Below are 16,809 nucleotides of genomic sequence, written 5' to 3'. Positions count from 1 at the left end.
GTTTGCGTGGGTTTCCTCCGGGTACTCTGATTTCCTTCCACAATCCAAAAATATACTGGTAGGTCAATTGGCTTCCAACAAATACTAACCCTAGAATGTCTGTGTGTGTCTATATGTGGTAGGGAATATAGATTGTAAGATCCACTGGGGACTGATGTGAATGTTCAACTATACTCTGTAAAGCGCTGCGGAATATGTGTGCGCTATATAAGACACTGTTAATAAATAAATACAGTAAATAAAATTGCCATGCAAACCTTTTATTTAACCCTTTGAGTGCCAATGTTGCTGTTAGAGATCCTAAAAATATCTGTTAAAAATGGCAGCGCCGCTCAGAGCGACTAGCGACTATTCTTTTTTTTTTTTTTTTTTTTGGGGGGGGGGGGGGGTGCAATATTTAACTAAACTTCTGTATCTGTATTTATTTATACTAAAATAATAGTCGCTGTGAGCCCATCTGGCATTTTTAGTGGATATTTTGAGGATCGCTCGCAGCAGCATTGGCACTCAAAGGTTTAATGTCAGTTTAGTATCTTAACAAAGGCACAGAGAAATGTATACTCATTCTGTAATACATTGGGCTTATTGTAATATAAACCTTGTTATGCTTCAATGTTCTAAGTAAATATAAATGGTGTAATGTAAAGTGCATTATTTTCCAAATTAAACAGATTAAATAAACTGCTAAAATTGAAGCACCGCACCCTAAATAAATAAAGGCATACATACAACAAAAACATGCCGTCCCCCAAAAACAAACAAACACACCAGTTCCTGCTACCCCTCTCTTTATCACGAGTGTGAGTAAATCCGCATCACATGGGGTGGCGCCGGTCTCTGTGCTGAGAGACATGCTAAGCACAGATCGCTTAGCGCATCTCACAGCACTAGCAATGCCGCAATCTAGCATCGCCATCGCTGCAGGGCATATCCACAGAGCGGTCAGTGCTCCAAATCACCCCTCACGCGGCTAATTCAATTAAACCTGATTTGTGTTGCCACACACCGCAACATGTTTATTACAATATATAGACAATATACATATGGATAAATTCAGATCCAGACCAATGCAATGTCTGTGTGGAGTGTGTAGTTTCCCCGTTAAGTAAATTAATAAAATGTATATTCTAATATTACTATAATTACAATGTAGTTATATAGTACCAGCGCACTCTGCACAGTGCTTGTGAGCCAATGACTTCATAGTATTGTTTAATATATTTATTTTTTAATGTTATTCTTATCAATTCACTAAATATTTTTTATTTCTTCTCACACACTGAGCTAATGTTCACGTCTAATGCTCAGTATGTAATTAATGGCATCACTGTATGCAGGACGTCTGGCTTTCACTGACTTGGCTGGAACATTACAGCTGGCTATACAGTAGTACATGTATATTTATCTATTAATGCAATGCCTGAGGATTATAGAGCAGAACACCTAATGCAGTATAATAGTGTTTGTGAGAGACACCACAAGACGCGTGCACTCAGCACCTCGTGCAACCAGGAAAATGGAAATGAGGAAATGAGGAAATCAATACACACACAGCACAGAGATATTCATACGCTACCACCCACATATTCATTCGCTAGCACAAAACATATTATCCCGGTGTGTACATCCGCTAGGTAAACCAAATAGTCCCTGAATTTACTTTCTGACGTGATGATTTAAGCACGGAAATCAGTCTTTAAATGACTTCAATTTAACATTTGATTGTAATCTAAACACTTACAGTGACAGGCATTGTTTTTGGACTAGATTTTACTTCCACTAGGAGCACAAATGTGACAAGGACCTCTGTTACTGTACAAAGTGAAAGTACTTAAGTGTATTTTAAACATCTCTCGTACAGAGACATGGGGAAAACACAGATGGCATATTATATCTCATTAACAAACCATCAGTGTACAGGAGGATGCAGAGCTGCAGAAATACAGCAAGCAAGAGACGTCCAGAGGCAGCTGCTGTCGTTATGTAGAGTGTCCAGCAGGGGGCAGCACATCACTGCATTAGCGAGTGGGTTGCACTCACAGAGACTGGTGTTGACTAAATAAAAGTCCCCTGGGAGCAAACAGCGAGATGTTTGAGGACACTGTGGGGCAGAGGTGTGTGAATGAGCAGTAATAAAATAACAGGGAATGTCATAGACTGTGTACAGCAGTATCTTATTTCAGTGGCTGGGTGAATGCAGAGACAGGTGGGTTAAATAAGAAGAGGGCTTCCCCACACCTGCTAGGTGAATCAGAGGTACTAAGTTGGGTCACAACTGCTTTGTGTGTGTGTATGTGTATATATATATATAATATATATATTTAGAAGTAGAATGCTAATGGTTAATGAGATGATGATGATGCTGCAGCAGCAGATATAGGGTTAAGATGTCTTAAGATGACCAGCGGAAGGCGGGCCTGAGTATTTGTGTCTCCCCCCATGTGATTGGCTGGTGGGGGTTTGCATGCCCTTACTAAGCTAAGCAGCAACTGCCCAGGACTCCCCCCAGTACATTAATAACCCCCTCATTACCCATTACTGGCAGCTCAATCCCTTCTTCATTCAGAGGGCTCCATCCACAAGGGTCAGGTAAGAGGAAGCCTGACCAGGGCAATAAGGCACCAGGGACCTGCGTAACTGCAAAATATCCCACAGAGACTAATAGGCTAACCCCATGTGTATATTATTAGTATGTCAGGGGAATACAGGCAGGGTGCAAGGCCCAAAACAGCTGACAATGACAGAACTTTTAATAGACAAAGTATGTACAGTGCGTAGACTGTAGACCAGGAGAGGCAAATGCCCAATATAGACCATGCAATCCATACGTGCATTATTAGACATATACCCGGGTTACAAGATTACCTTTTCCCGATGAAAGACGAGCCCTATATAATTCTCATTTGAAATGGACAGGTTTTACATAAATAAGATGCACGGACAAGTAATTTAGTCACTTTAGCTAAATTAATATTTTATTTTATTCACATTATATATGGCACTATTGTACTATTATGATAATGATGATTTTACAGACCCTGCCTTCGAATACTGTGGATACCCATGGACACTTGTTAACTATAACTGCCTCGAAAGGTTCATTAAGTAGTAAACTGTTAACTACAGTGTATGTATATATATATATATATATATATATATGTATATACATATACGTGTGTGTATATGTGTGTGTATATATATATATATATATACAGAGACTTCATAGTGGAAAAAGGTTTTTTATCCAATAAAATGGTGCGTACAGACCAACGTTTCGGGGTTAACAATACCCCTCTTTTCAAGATTCAGAAGGTTCACACTTAATCCCGAAACGTTGGTCTGTACGCACCATTTTATTGGATAAAAAACTTTTCTACACTATGAAGACTCTGAGAGCCGCTATCTATACGGACACCTACAACACTTATTAGAAGGCACTGGATCAGCTGTGCATATTGGATGTCGATCCTCCCCCCACAGACTATCTCTCTATCTATATATATCTATCTATCTATATCTATCTATATCTATATCTATATATATATATATATATATATATATACTGTACTGTGTCGCTACCATATGGATCTAATATAAATAGCATGCATAACTACACATGTTCTCTATTTAGTGTGAAAGGAAGAAGATGCTGCATTACATGTTTAGGTACTTATGTATTATCTGGACTCCCATGTTAAATGCACCCCATTTTTTCAGACCCATACTATCCAACTACATATGGAGTTGATTTTATATAGTGTGGCGAGCGCTGCGAGCCACCGTGCCCAAAGCGTGGTGAGCGCAGCGAGCCCCGCGAGGGGACGCGGTCTCATAAGAAAAACGGGAGTCCAGATATTACATAAGTACCCATGTTTATTATTACTATGGAAGGTATTTATCAAAGCTTGGAGAGGGAGATACAATTGTGAGAGATAAAATACCAATCAGATTCTGTTAGTTCTTCAACACAGCCTATACACTGTAAGGTAGAAGCTGATTGGTTAGTACTATCTCTCTGAGCGTTGGTAAATATGGCCTTATATGTGTATATTAGTCTTATTTAATTTATAGCACCCTTAAGGTGCCCATACACTAGTAAGATTTATCTTCAGATCTGGCTGGTTGCAACAAAAACCTGGTTATGGATGAGTGACAGTTTTTGGCAGTTTTCCAGCATTTCCAAGCAAATGGTCAACTGTCATTTGCTCTCATCCATAACCATGGTTTTGTTCCAACCAGCCAGATCTGAAGATAAATCTGCGTGTGTATGGCCACCTTTAGTGTGGTTGCACCTCAAACACTGAAGGCCAATCATGTCCATGCGTGCTGCGCAGCGTCATTCTCTTCTTTCCCAAAAAATTCTAACTTAAATACACAATTTGTTTTTCACTATTCAAGTTATATATTATACCTAGGAAATTGTTCATTCACATCATCATGTCTATAGATTGTAAACTTGCAGCAGGGCTCTCCTACAGTACATCCAAGTCTGTCTGTTGTTACCGTTTGTTTTATCACTGTCTACTATTGTAAAGCGCAACGGAATCTGCTGCGCTATATAAGAAGCTGTAACGGAATCTGCTGCGCTATATAAGAAGCTGTAAATAAATAAATAATAAATCATGTCGGAAATATATTGTGGTCTCCTATAATTGGTTTAAGTTTATATCTCTTTGAAATTCATACATTCACAAGCGTTTGACTTCTACACATCTAAATTGAGTATGTTTCGCTATTATATTTAAATGTGAATGGTTACTTGTAGCCTTCTTCGGAGGTTTTTAATGGTTTATTTGTCAGGTATCTAAGTTTTGGTTACCCCCCTTTATAATTTATTTGTTATTGATTTTTGGGAAATTATTTTTCCTGTTATTTGGTGCCTTCTGTGACCCTGATAGCATTTATTAGCATTTCCTGACCTTTCTTGGGCTTATTGTGTACTCTATATTGACAGCTTGGAATCCAAAGGATGCCTGCGTTGGGTGTATTGCATACTTCTGATGAAAAGTAGATGCAAGCCCAGTGTCATTACATTAAGGGGTGTATTCAATGCGGCCAGCGAGGGGGTTAAACGGAGGGGATTGCCAAAAACAAGTGATCCTCGCCGTTTAACCCCCGCGCCAGCCGCTCACGGTATTCAACGTTCCGGGGGATTCCCCCAATCAGCGAGGCTTGCGGCTATTGCAGGGAGCCCGCTGCATTTAGCCACAAGTCTCGCTGTTTTAGCGGCCGCATACGCCGCTCCAAAAACCTAGGGTGGGGGAAACAGCGTGTGTAGGGGGTCAGTTGAATACTGACACTGCGAGCTGTGACAGTGAGCAGGCAACACTGCGAGCTGTCACAGTGTGCAGAAAGTATTGAATACATTCCTAAGTGGTACTTGCACAACAGTCTCTGTTTTGCTTTTAACTTCATACCACTAGCAGTAGATGATAATAGTAACACACCATATCATTTAAGAAGACTTTTTTTTGTATCATTGTTACTGAAATAATAAATGCCTTATGTTATGATTGGCCAACCTGTGGCTCTTAGAGCTGAAGTGGAACTACATGTTCCAGAATGCATGCCTAGAGAAAGATCACCCGGCCCATTGTGTTTTTGGTGTCTCTGGGTGAATAATGAATATTACCACAGTACAGTCTGTTCTTTATTTGTGGGATAAAATAAGACCATCTTAAATATGTCTAGTCCTGACATGTACTCAGTGGGAATTTATAATCCTCAGTATTTTCACCTGTGCCCTCTTTATTGGCTGGGGGTTGGCAGGGAAGATTTGCAGAGCAGCAGTGTGTTGGAGCCAGAGAGACAGCTGACGTGCCTCAATGCTTCCTCGAGATATTTTGGGAAAGTCTTACAAAGTTTCCAATACTGTCCATGAGATCGGGTGACTTAAAAGAAGGGGCAGGTGTCAGTACTTGACCCCCACGCTCCCTCCCCTCCAAAGCTAGGCTCTATTTAGGGGATGGGAAGAATCTGGAAAGACAAGTGGAGACAGGATTTGGATTAGGACACCCAGTTCGGGCTGATTCTTTCCCAAGCACTTGTAGACGGTCTTTATACAGTGTGGGTTGGAAGCATGCCTTCAGCTGTCTGGTATCGCAGAGAACAGACATGAGCAAGTAGTAACATTCTCTATTTGTGTTCTCTGTGCAGGTATCACATAAACCGCCAAGATGTCGAAAGTGTCCAATACCCGCAAAACGCACCTGAAGGTAAGCACAGTGCAAGGCATTTGTCCCTTGCAACCAGAGAGCAGTCAGGATACAGCACCTCATAGCTCTCCTAAAATATCATCCAAATGGGTGCCGGCCAGTTTCCCGACAGTCATTACCCCGACGTCGGGATCCCGACAGTCATTACCCCGATGTTGGGATCCCAACAGTCATTACCCTGACGTCGGTATCCCGACAGTCAAAACCCCGACACTCGGGGTCCCGACGGCCACAGGCTATTCTCCCTCGTGGGGGTCCGCGACCCCCATAGAGGGAGAACAGAGTAGGTGGCGAGCGTAGCGAGCCAACGTGCCCGCAGCATGGCGAGCGCAGCGAGCCCGCAAGGTGCTTTGCTGCGCTTGCCCCACTGTCTGAGTCCGGCCAGTCGGGATCGCGACGTCGGGCTAATGACTGTTGGGATCCCGACTGTCGGAACCATATACCACACCCATCCAAATACACAAGCCCAGAAATATAGACCAGCTGTGGGGGTTTCCATTACACCCCTTCAATGGTGTGCTACATACTGGTTTAGCTTTGCTCACACTATAGATGGAATAATGAAACACACTCACATATGCTCTATAAACATGCCCTGTCCACATACTTGGCATGTTTATTGAAAATAAGCGAGTGAATTTTATTATGCCAGTCCCTACAGTATAAAACCAACACAGATGCAATTGTTCAGGCCCATTGCTGATACACAAACACACGCCAATACACAGACCTATAGGAAAGGGAAGCCTTCTCTGAGGATGCAGTCATCAGGCCTTGTAGAGTTTGCATCTGCATTTAGGGTGATGTTGGGTGGTATATTCATTTGTTATTATATCTGGTATACTGTAGTTTTGAGATGATAAATAAAATGCAATACAGACTAAAAAAAGAACAATCCCTAGAGGTTAATTTAATTAAACTCTTCATAATTATTCTTAGTAGTTACTTTAAGGGGGTATCCAACTATCTGCGTAAATTTACCGCATTTAATGGAATCACCGGGGCTATCCAATTAGCCTCCGATGCTGGCAGTTATCGGGGATTATGTAAAGCATAATCTGCGATAATGGCCCTGTTTTGTTCTGCGATAACACATGGGTCCAGATACTTATTCCGGATCCCATGTGTCCCAAAAATGGGACATTTTTCTTCTGATAAAAATGGGCTATCATTGAATAGCCTGATACTGACTAACGTTCAAAAATCCCGCAATCGGACCATTTTTATTGGATTAAAAATGAGCCCATGTAATTGGACACCCCCAAGTATGCAGTACTCTGTGTTTCAGAAGAATAATGTTTTCGGGGTACTTAACCCTTTGAGTGCCAACATTTTTGTAAGAGATGTGCAAAATATCTGCTTAAAATGCCAGCGTCGCTCACATTTCTTATATAAATTCAAATAAAAAATGTTGTGTCAATTTTTTTTATATTTCCTGTATAAGATAAACATTACAGGTCATTATGATGAATCAAACTGTTTACTTGGCAATTTTCACACCTATTCACTTGGCACTCAAAGGGTTAAATCCATACTAATTCATGTTAAAACAGTTTCGATTTTCTAGACTTAATATAATGACAGTAATCTTCTATTTTTATTCATGTATTCTGTGTGTTAACACCAGTTAATGAGCGTTAACAAGCAGAATTAATGGCCATTAATAAGACTGTTGGGTGAATATGGGAGTACAATTGAATAGCCACCTATGGCCCCACTTTTCACCCACAGGTATTTGAATTCGCTCATTAGAATTAATCTGTAATTGTGCAGGGTTGCACTAAGCAGCTCATTTGTCCACTTATTTTTTATTTCCTTTATCATGTATGTCTTTGACAGATGCAACTAAATATACTGTACTTAGCACAAATCTCCTAAAACATGTAAATAACCTAGCCTCACTTACAACTGACTAAAGCATTGTTCATGTCTGAAGACCTGCTAACTTTAAGTTTCTTCTATGTACAGAGCTTGATGCTCCAGGTCGCAAAAACTGCTCTAGAGAAAGAAGAAGCAGATATCGCAGCTGAAAAGGAGAGCTACCTTGCGGAACACTGTCCTCCCCTGAGTATGCCAAGTTCCCTGCAGGACCTACAGGTACCACTTTACAACGCAATCCATAAAACACAATACTCCTGGCTGCTGAGTTATGAGTTATGGTACACAACCGCAGTGATATTATTCTCCATAATTTTTTAAATAACCTCCAGTTATATCCATAGATTACATTTTACTTGTAATTTCCTCGAAGGGAAGTAAAACGATAAAGGTACTTGTGTATTATCATGGCGCCCGAATTTACTACGCACGCAAATGTAGTGAAATCGCATCACATCGCATTGCATGCCGTTATGGTATGGCACGCGATGCAATGCAATGCGATTTTGACGCTTATAATGGCATTTAATGTACTATAGCATTAAATGACATATAATGTAATTTATTAATCCCCCCCCCCCCCCAGTATCGACATGATCCCGAAGCGTGGGAGCGGCAGCGGTACGCGTCCGACCGACCTTTTCATACCCTCACTATCCACGTCGGCGTGGAGTTTATTTTATATAGTGTGGCGAGCCACCGAGCCTGAAGCGCGGTGAGCCCCACGAGGGGACGTGTATTATGTTACATGTATTACGTGGCCCCTCGCGGGGCTCTCTGCGCTCGCCACGCTTCGGGCTCGGTGGCTCGCTGCGCTCGCCACACTATATAAACGCAACTCCACGCCGACGTGGATAGTGGGGGTATGAAAAGATCAGTCGGACGTGTATCACTGCGCTCGCCATGCTTCGGGATGATGTGAATAGTGAAGCGGGGTGGGGGGCCAAAATAAATGACATTATATGTAATTTTACCATTAAATGGCATTATTCTAGGTTCCATCAGAACCAATATCTCATTGCATGCCATACAACAATGGAATGCGATGCGATTTGTTTATTGCATCCTATCTTTTTAATGGATTCATTGACACAGAGCAGTGAATACATTAGATAGGAATATCGCATCGCATGCCATACAATATGGCATGCGATGCGATGCAATTTCACTACCGTGAATAGCCCTGAATAAATGGAGTAGTGGGCGCCGTGATAATACACAAGTACCACGATAAATGGTTGAACAGTGTTTGCCACATGCTCAGGGTCTATGGCAGCCACCATGCTAAATGGATGCTCAATATTCAGGGAAAAAAGTACCTGCAAGTCAAAAATGTACTCATGTGGGCTACTTACTGTAGGCTTTATGGACCATAGCCAGGACGTAACTACCATAGGTGCAGCTGCTACGGGGTTCAGAGCTGAGTGGGGCCAATCTTCTCTGTTTAAGTTACGTGTGTCATATACATTAATCACCATTGATTGGTACATAAGGACTCTTACAATCTCTTTTTTTTATGGGGCCTAAAAATATCTAGTCATGCCCAGTGGAGGTTTTTACCTATGGGCTGCAGCCTCCCCGGTAACATCCACCTCTGTGTAGAGAGCCAGATGCAGTCTGTGAGACTGGCAGTGGCTTCTTATTGGAAGTCTGACCTGCCAGTCACCCAAGGCAGTCCCAGTGAGAGGTGTTCCCTCCTTCTGGGATGCCTCTATTGGCTGCTGTGGCAGCAGACCATAAAAATTGCATTGCAAAAAATTGCAGCAGCCCCCCTTCTCCACAGAGGTAAGAGCCGACTCACGCCCCTGGGCCATAGTATGTCATTGTGGAAGAGGCAGCAAAGCAGGAAAGTGTAGTACAATGCTCAGCTTCTGAAGATCTGGGAGCCACGTCCCAGTTAAGCAGATAAAACCAATTAATAAAAAGAAAATCATTGATATGTTCCTTTACAATAAGTAAATAATGGCGATCGTCATTTGACAAAAGTGCGCTAACAGGATTGGCTACAAGACAATTTATATAAAATAATAGACAATATTATTCATTGTATTTAAACCCTGCTGGGCTTATGCCCAATATCATACTATGTATCGATCGCCTATTTTGAAAAATTTTAAATTTTGAAAACGAAAATGATAGACAATATTAAGCATGAGTGCTATAACATCTAAAATGTTACATATGACATCACAATTTTTTATACAAAGTATGAATAATAGTCTTAGTTATAATGGTTCAAACAGTGATATCAGATTAGATTTTGGTTCCATTAATAAGTTTGACTGTTGCAAAAATATGATATAATTTACAGTAACTATGGTTTGAAATATTGTTTTACATGAGATGTAGTATGTACTAAACCTAGTGGATTAATAACATAATAAGACATTTCATATATCATGCAGTAGAACTATTTTGCACTGGACCAAGTCAGTAGGTTGTTTTCCCCTGTTTACTCTCTTATTTCCTTCCAGGAATTGTGCAAGAAACTACACGCCAAGATTGATGTAGTGGATGAGGAAAGGTACGACATGGAGGTCAAAGTCTCGAAGAGCAGCAAGGAGGTGAGCAGGACAGGCAAATCTTCATTCATTTAGTCATGGGATAGTACCTATAGGACATGTCATGGACCATTCTTGGTAATGGATGTTCATCCACATGTCCTAATTATCTAAGGCAGGGATGGTGAAGGAACCCTTGGCCCTCCAGCTCATGTTGAACTACACATCCCAGCATGCCCTGCAACCATTTTATTATGTGCCAAATAGCAAAGCTGTATCAGGGCATGCTGGGATGTGTAGTTCAACAACAGCTGGAGGGCCAAAGGTTCCCCATCCCTGATTTAAGGTGATCTATTAGACTTCACCATAAAATACATCTATAATAAGTGGTGCATGTAGTATTTCCAGAATTTGAAGTCCTGGGGCATTTGCGGCGGAGCTACCCAGCAAAGCGGGCGAACACTAAGATCGTTGAGGAACTTGTCCAAGTGGTTTTGTGTCCATGACACAGTGTCAGATTATAAGGGCCCCCGTACATGTAGACAAAGTATTGCACCACGCATTTAATCAGAAGCAATAGACAAACAATTTACACTTTTCACACGATTTATCTACCAGATGGTTCGAAATCGTGTGAAAGGGGCAAATTGCACTAGTGTGTGGGGGCCGTAAGACTGCAGTGCATGGGCCTGTGCATTAACTGGTTGAATTATTATCACACACCTATGTGATACTGGTAGTGTCAGTGTTCATACTGTTTGTGTTCCCACTTACCTATACAAATAATTAAGGGGGTCATTCTAATTGACTCGGTAAGCTACAAAGTCCACGTTTCGTCGCCCCACTTTTCCGTCGAATCCCCCCCCCACATTTACTTTTACAAAGACACATCCCCTCACATGTGCCCGCAGCAGGAGAAATCATTCGATGGTCAACAATCATCGAATGATTTATCGTGCCTTTGCAAATATAAGTCAGTAGAGACTGACATATATGCAGGCGCCTGGGATGAATATAGGGCAGGCGGCTGACGTCATGTAACGTCAGCCGCCCACCACCGGCAGGCATTAGCCTGCCCACGTACCCATGGGAAAGCCCAGTGTTTTCATGGGGACGCAGAGAAATGCTGAGCGTTCCCTTGTCTCAGCGCCGTCTCCGCCCCCTTTCCTTCCTCCTTTCTTTGAACGGCCCGGCGACACTGTATATCATTGAGGCCATTTGCAATTGGGGTTTGCACATGCGCAGAAATGCACAAAGTTAATAAAAACAGTGAATAGAGATTGCACCATTTGTGGCTAGTAGTAATCTAAGAAAGAAGAATTTAAGAGGATTTGTAAAATTTTATATGCAGCCAATTTACTAAAGGTAGATTTTAAAACGATGTATTCAGAGTCTATAATGCACATTTACTAACAAACAATTGTATATTGATTTTTAGCTGTTGGTAAATGTGAGATATAGCCACTGAACCACATCAATTTAGATCGATTTCACTGAGAACACTGGCCCTGACTGACAATCTCACTAGGAGGGTTATTCTGGTTCATTCCATCGGATGCGTATTGGCATCCTTGCGAGTGAACCAGATCCTGCCTTGTGTATGGTGGTACGCCGGCCCACCATTCGCAAGGTGCGTACATTCTCACTGGCTGCGTATGGATGTTTTACATAAACATCCATTCACAGCCTGCGGGGGAACACCAACATCATTCGATGGTCGCCATCCGAAAGATGTGGAGGGTGCGCGCATATGTAAGGTTGCTCTGAGGGGGGAAGCGGGTGGACAGCTGACATCCGGTAATGAAACACCGGTTCTAGATACAAATAATAACCGCATTTGATATGATACAAAGGAGAGGTTTAAAAAACCTTATATTTGGAGGGCAATATACAATTCACCGCTGCTCTCTGTAATGTATTTGACACTACGTTTGTTCTGTTTGCAGCTGGAAGACTTAAACCAGAAAATCTTTGACCTGAGAGGTAAATTCAAGAGGCCAGCACTCAGACGTGTGCGTATGTCTGCTGACGCCATGCTCCGCGCTTTGCTTGGTTCCAAGCACAAGGTCAACATGGAGCTCCGTGCCAACCTCAAGCAAGTCAAGAAAGAGGACACTGACAAGGTGAGACTTTATTTAGAAGTACAGCTGCAGCCCGCATACTGAACACTGTGTTCCATAATACCAATGCTAGGGCTGTAACCTCAAATCATTTATTTTTTACTTACTGAGTCCAGGGTAAAATCTGTTCTATAGATGTATGCAGCCCCTATGCAAGGGCTCCCATAAGAATTATGGGCCAACCTGCCAAAGTTTGATCCTGGCCCCCTTCACTATAGAATTGATACCCCACCCTTGTGTCCACATGTTCGTATTGTAATGTTTCCCTCCCAATCACCATCCCTAGTTGCAATGGATTACACAATGGCATAAACCCTCACTCCCCTGTACCCTTAGGCCTCTGTTGCCACATTAACCCCTATACTCACATTGCTATATGTCTTCATTGTGCCATTATCCCAACCCCCCCCCCCCCCCCAATGGCCACACACACACACACTCTCTGGCATCCCCATTGGCAGCAGATCAGGCATTCAATCCTAGCAAAAAATCAGAATTTTTGGGGGCAAATTCGATTCGCCCTATTCAATCCCTGTGCTGATTTGCACCTGGGCAAAAAATCCAGCATTGGCGTAAACTGTGTGTGTGTCAGTGAAATTTGCCGTGAATTCACATGGTTTTGGTGAATTTGCGGTTGTTTTCACCCATTTTTGCCTATGCCGATGGCATGGGCAAAAATGTACTAAAAAATGGTCGAAAATGCCCGTGATTGAATACTGAAAGGCGAATCTTTGCCCGTTTATTCACCTGGTGAAAAACAACAAAGATTGTATACGCCGCTTAGTGACATTGCCACCTCATCTTGTCAGTGGAAATAGTTCCCATCTACTTAAGCATAGGCAACGGAGTGTATCACCGTGGGGGGGACTCATCAGTCTCCCTGCTGATCTTTTCACGTAGAGAGAATGGACAAATAGGATGTATCAGTAAAAGCCCATGGACAAATAGGATGTATCAGTAAAAGCCCATCAACTAGCCTAGTTCAGTGATTCTCAAGTGTTTTATATGGATTATAATAACCAGTGGCGGTTCCAGAGGAGGGCCTGCAGAGCAGTCCAACGTTCAAATAGAGGAGCCACACCAACTGTCATCCCAAACTGACTCACTGGCAGTTGGTGTGGCTCCCCTATTTGAACTGTGGACTGCGCTGTAGCCCCTCCTCTGGAGCCGCCACTGATTATAACATTGCCACAAGGTTATACCTAAAGAATGTAGGAGCATCATAGTTCAATAAGATTGTCAGGAGAGCATATAGCCATTACTGTAGCATTCCCTAATAGCAAACTGGTCATGGAATGCCCTGGTCCAGAACAACACACACTGCTTGTGGAGTGAACAATGAAAACATATTTTTCTATATTAATAGAGAATTATTTTTATATTGAATATTATCATTTATAAAGTATCCATCATTATGAGACAGATTATGAAACACTTATAACAATAGAGGAAATCGGCCAACACTACTCTCTCTATAGACAGCAGCGTAGTTTCTGGGCACCGGTGCTAGTAGACTCTAGTGCCAGTGTCTACAATGCATAGCGTGGAGGCCAGTTTCCTTGGCGATTACCCTACCGCACATGCACAAAACGCTGGAAAAAATGGCCACTGCACCATTTTCCTGGTGGTTCCTGCCCCATTTTCCTGGTGATTGTACAGGGCTACTACATAGGACACCGAGCTCCAGAGAGGTAATACTGAAGAAATGTGTAGAGCATGCACAGTGTGGATCCACCTGGTGGATCCAAGTGGTGGTTGATGAGAACTATACTAATTTATACTTGTCTCCCAAACTTTAGGAGAAGGATCTCCGTGATGTGGGTGACTGGCGTAAGAATATTGAAGAGAAATCCGGCATGGAAGGCAGAAAGAAGATGTTCGAGTCTGAGGCTTAAGCCCCTTACCTGGACCACTAAGCTTCCAAAAGACACCCTCTTTACCTTGTCACAGCGTTTCCCATGGCAACTCCCAGGGTTAACCCCTCTGCTGCTCAGCTTACACATGTCTTCAGCAGCCAAGGGGTTAATGAAGTCTTACCTCCACCCTGTACTCTCCTCACTTTAAACACAAGAAAATAATGTCTTACAGTATGTTTTGGACTGGTGAGGGGGACTCAGATTTTGTGGTTCCCCTCTGTTTTGGCCACAGTCTGGTTCTGCAGGTGCTGTGTTATGTGGACGTGAGAACATAACCGTGTAAATAAAGCTTGTGACGCACTTCTGATTTGTGATACCACACTGTGTAATTAGTGCTGCCTCGTCCTTTCGCTCACACAAGTCCATGGACAGTGAGCTATTTATTATAAAATACCCTTTTCCCTAAATGAAATAAGCCATTCAAAATGTGTGGGATATTCAGTTAGGAACGGGGTTTACTCCGCAGCTAAATAAACACGCTGTCCAATTCAATCAGTAGCAGGAACCCTTCACAATAGACAACTCAGAGGCAGGTTCCAGGGGCTACAACACAACATCTGCTTTAAAATGCAGACTCTGCATTTATTGCATGGAGAAACCCCCCAGATGCCATCACTTTGCACACAATCTATAGGTTAGTGTGTTATAACATATGTTTACCACACAGGGAAATTGGTGATTAAATTAATAGCTGTACAAAAACCTGGTGCCTAATTGAATTGCTTCCTTAAGGCCCATACACACTTGCCGATTTTGAGCTGAAAGCTGCTCAAGACACCAAGTTTTAGCGGCTTTCAGCTCTAAGCCGCCCATTGTGTACGGCCCGGCGGTGAGCGGTGATGTACGCATCATTGCTGGGAAAGCACATTTGGATGAGCTATTTTCTACAACTGAGACATTGGCCTTGTGGTATACTACAGTATTAGATAGTAGGAAAGAAAACAGGTTTATTGCAAATCATGTATGTTGTATTTTTATTTTAGTTGTTAAATTGTGATCGAGTTGACTTCCGGGTTGTGTCAGTGATTGTGGATTACACGTAATTGCATTGCAGACACCCTCTGTGCTGGCTGATACCCGATGTACAAAATACGATATTTGGGGGTCTGTGCAGAAGCAAGACCCGTTCTTTGTATGTGCATAACGAGTCTCGTTGCCCTCTGTCAGCCACAGCACAAACAGAATGCTGTGGTGTGAGGTTGGGGAGGGAGCAGCACCAAGTACCATTTTTCAAAATGGGGTAGTGACTGGTTCAGTGTCGTTTGACGCAGACTTCCTGAACCTGGATGTCCGGATCCTGCAACATACACAGGCTGACCGGTGACTGAAACCATCGCAAATCGTGATAGATGTTCGCAATGCTGATCTGAGGCTTTTAACTCCTACAGACTCCTTCTGTTGCAATTGAATTGCACAACTGCTTTATTGCAGCTGTACAATTCCTTCTAAAATTAGGCCCAAAATGATTAAAGCAGTAAATCAAATGGTCGCAATAAAAATGGCATTTCCCATATATATTTAGGAGCAGCATGTTTGCCCATGGTCTAGAAGGAACTCTCTTAATGACCATCACTAGAACATGTCCAGCAGTACATAGATTGCTGTGAGGGAAGTAATATGACAGTGAAATGTCTATAAGTGGTCAGGAACTACAGTAGACTCGGAGTAAAGAAGTGCATCTGATCTACGCAGACCTGACCTGACCACAAGTGAGAATGAGGTTACAGTAATCATGCCCTGCTCACATATACAAGTTGAACAGGTTATCTGAACAAATTAAATATAAGTATACATTTTACATTTGCTGTATGTTTCTTTTAAATGCACATTTTCAGGTGATTACATTCAATTTTGGCACCTTTTACTCATGAGGCGATGTGAGAGAAGGCGTCTATTCCACATCCTGTTAGTACAGATACATTTTTACGGGGGTTAAAGTGGGGGGAGGGGGGGGGGCAAGTGGAACCTGTAATGGTGAGGTGGAACTACCACTCTGTGAGTAGGGGAGGGTAAGGAATTGGGTGGCAGAGGGAAATGGCTTCCACCACCTCTCCAAGACCACTTAAAGCCCATTTTCTGCTCTGCTGTATGGTGCACCTAAAGCCAAATTTTGATGGAACCTGAACATTTGCTGCAATGCTGTATGTGGAATTATCAAAAAAGAGTTTTGAAAATGTGA

General features: G+C 42.4%; 1 protein-coding gene across 5 annotated transcripts; it reads left to right on the top strand.

Annotated features, from left to right (window-relative positions):
- The first annotated feature begins 2,024 nt into the window (after nucleotides 1–2,024).
- Nucleotides 2,025–14,951, top strand: TNNI2 (troponin I2, fast skeletal type). Of its 5 annotated transcripts, none has more exons than XM_083164854.1 (6): nucleotides 2,025–2,114; nucleotides 6,157–6,215; nucleotides 8,184–8,312; nucleotides 10,568–10,657; nucleotides 12,541–12,717; nucleotides 14,514–14,951. In XM_083164854.1, the coding sequence occupies exons 2-6, from the start codon at nucleotides 6,177–6,179 to the stop codon at nucleotides 14,607–14,609; spliced, it is 531 nt and encodes a 176-aa protein (XP_083020980.1). In that variant the 5' UTR covers nucleotides 2,025–2,114; nucleotides 6,157–6,176; the 3' UTR covers nucleotides 14,610–14,951. The 5 variants fall into 5 exon arrangements, with proteins under 5 accessions (XP_083020980.1, XP_083020982.1, XP_083020981.1 ...); XM_083164856.1 differs by having other exon boundaries at nucleotides 2,113–2,206; XM_083164855.1 differs by lacking the exon at nucleotides 2,025–2,114 and adding an exon at nucleotides 2,133–2,256.
- Nucleotides 14,952–16,809: the final 1,858 nt, after the last annotated feature.

This window comes from Crinia signifera, chromosome 11 (genome assembly GCF_055691185.1).
Source record: "Crinia signifera chromosome 11, ASM5569118v1, whole genome shotgun sequence".
Lineage (NCBI taxonomy): Eukaryota > Metazoa > Chordata > Amphibia > Anura > Myobatrachidae > Crinia > Crinia signifera.
This window is presented reverse-complemented; position numbering and strand designations above follow the sequence as displayed.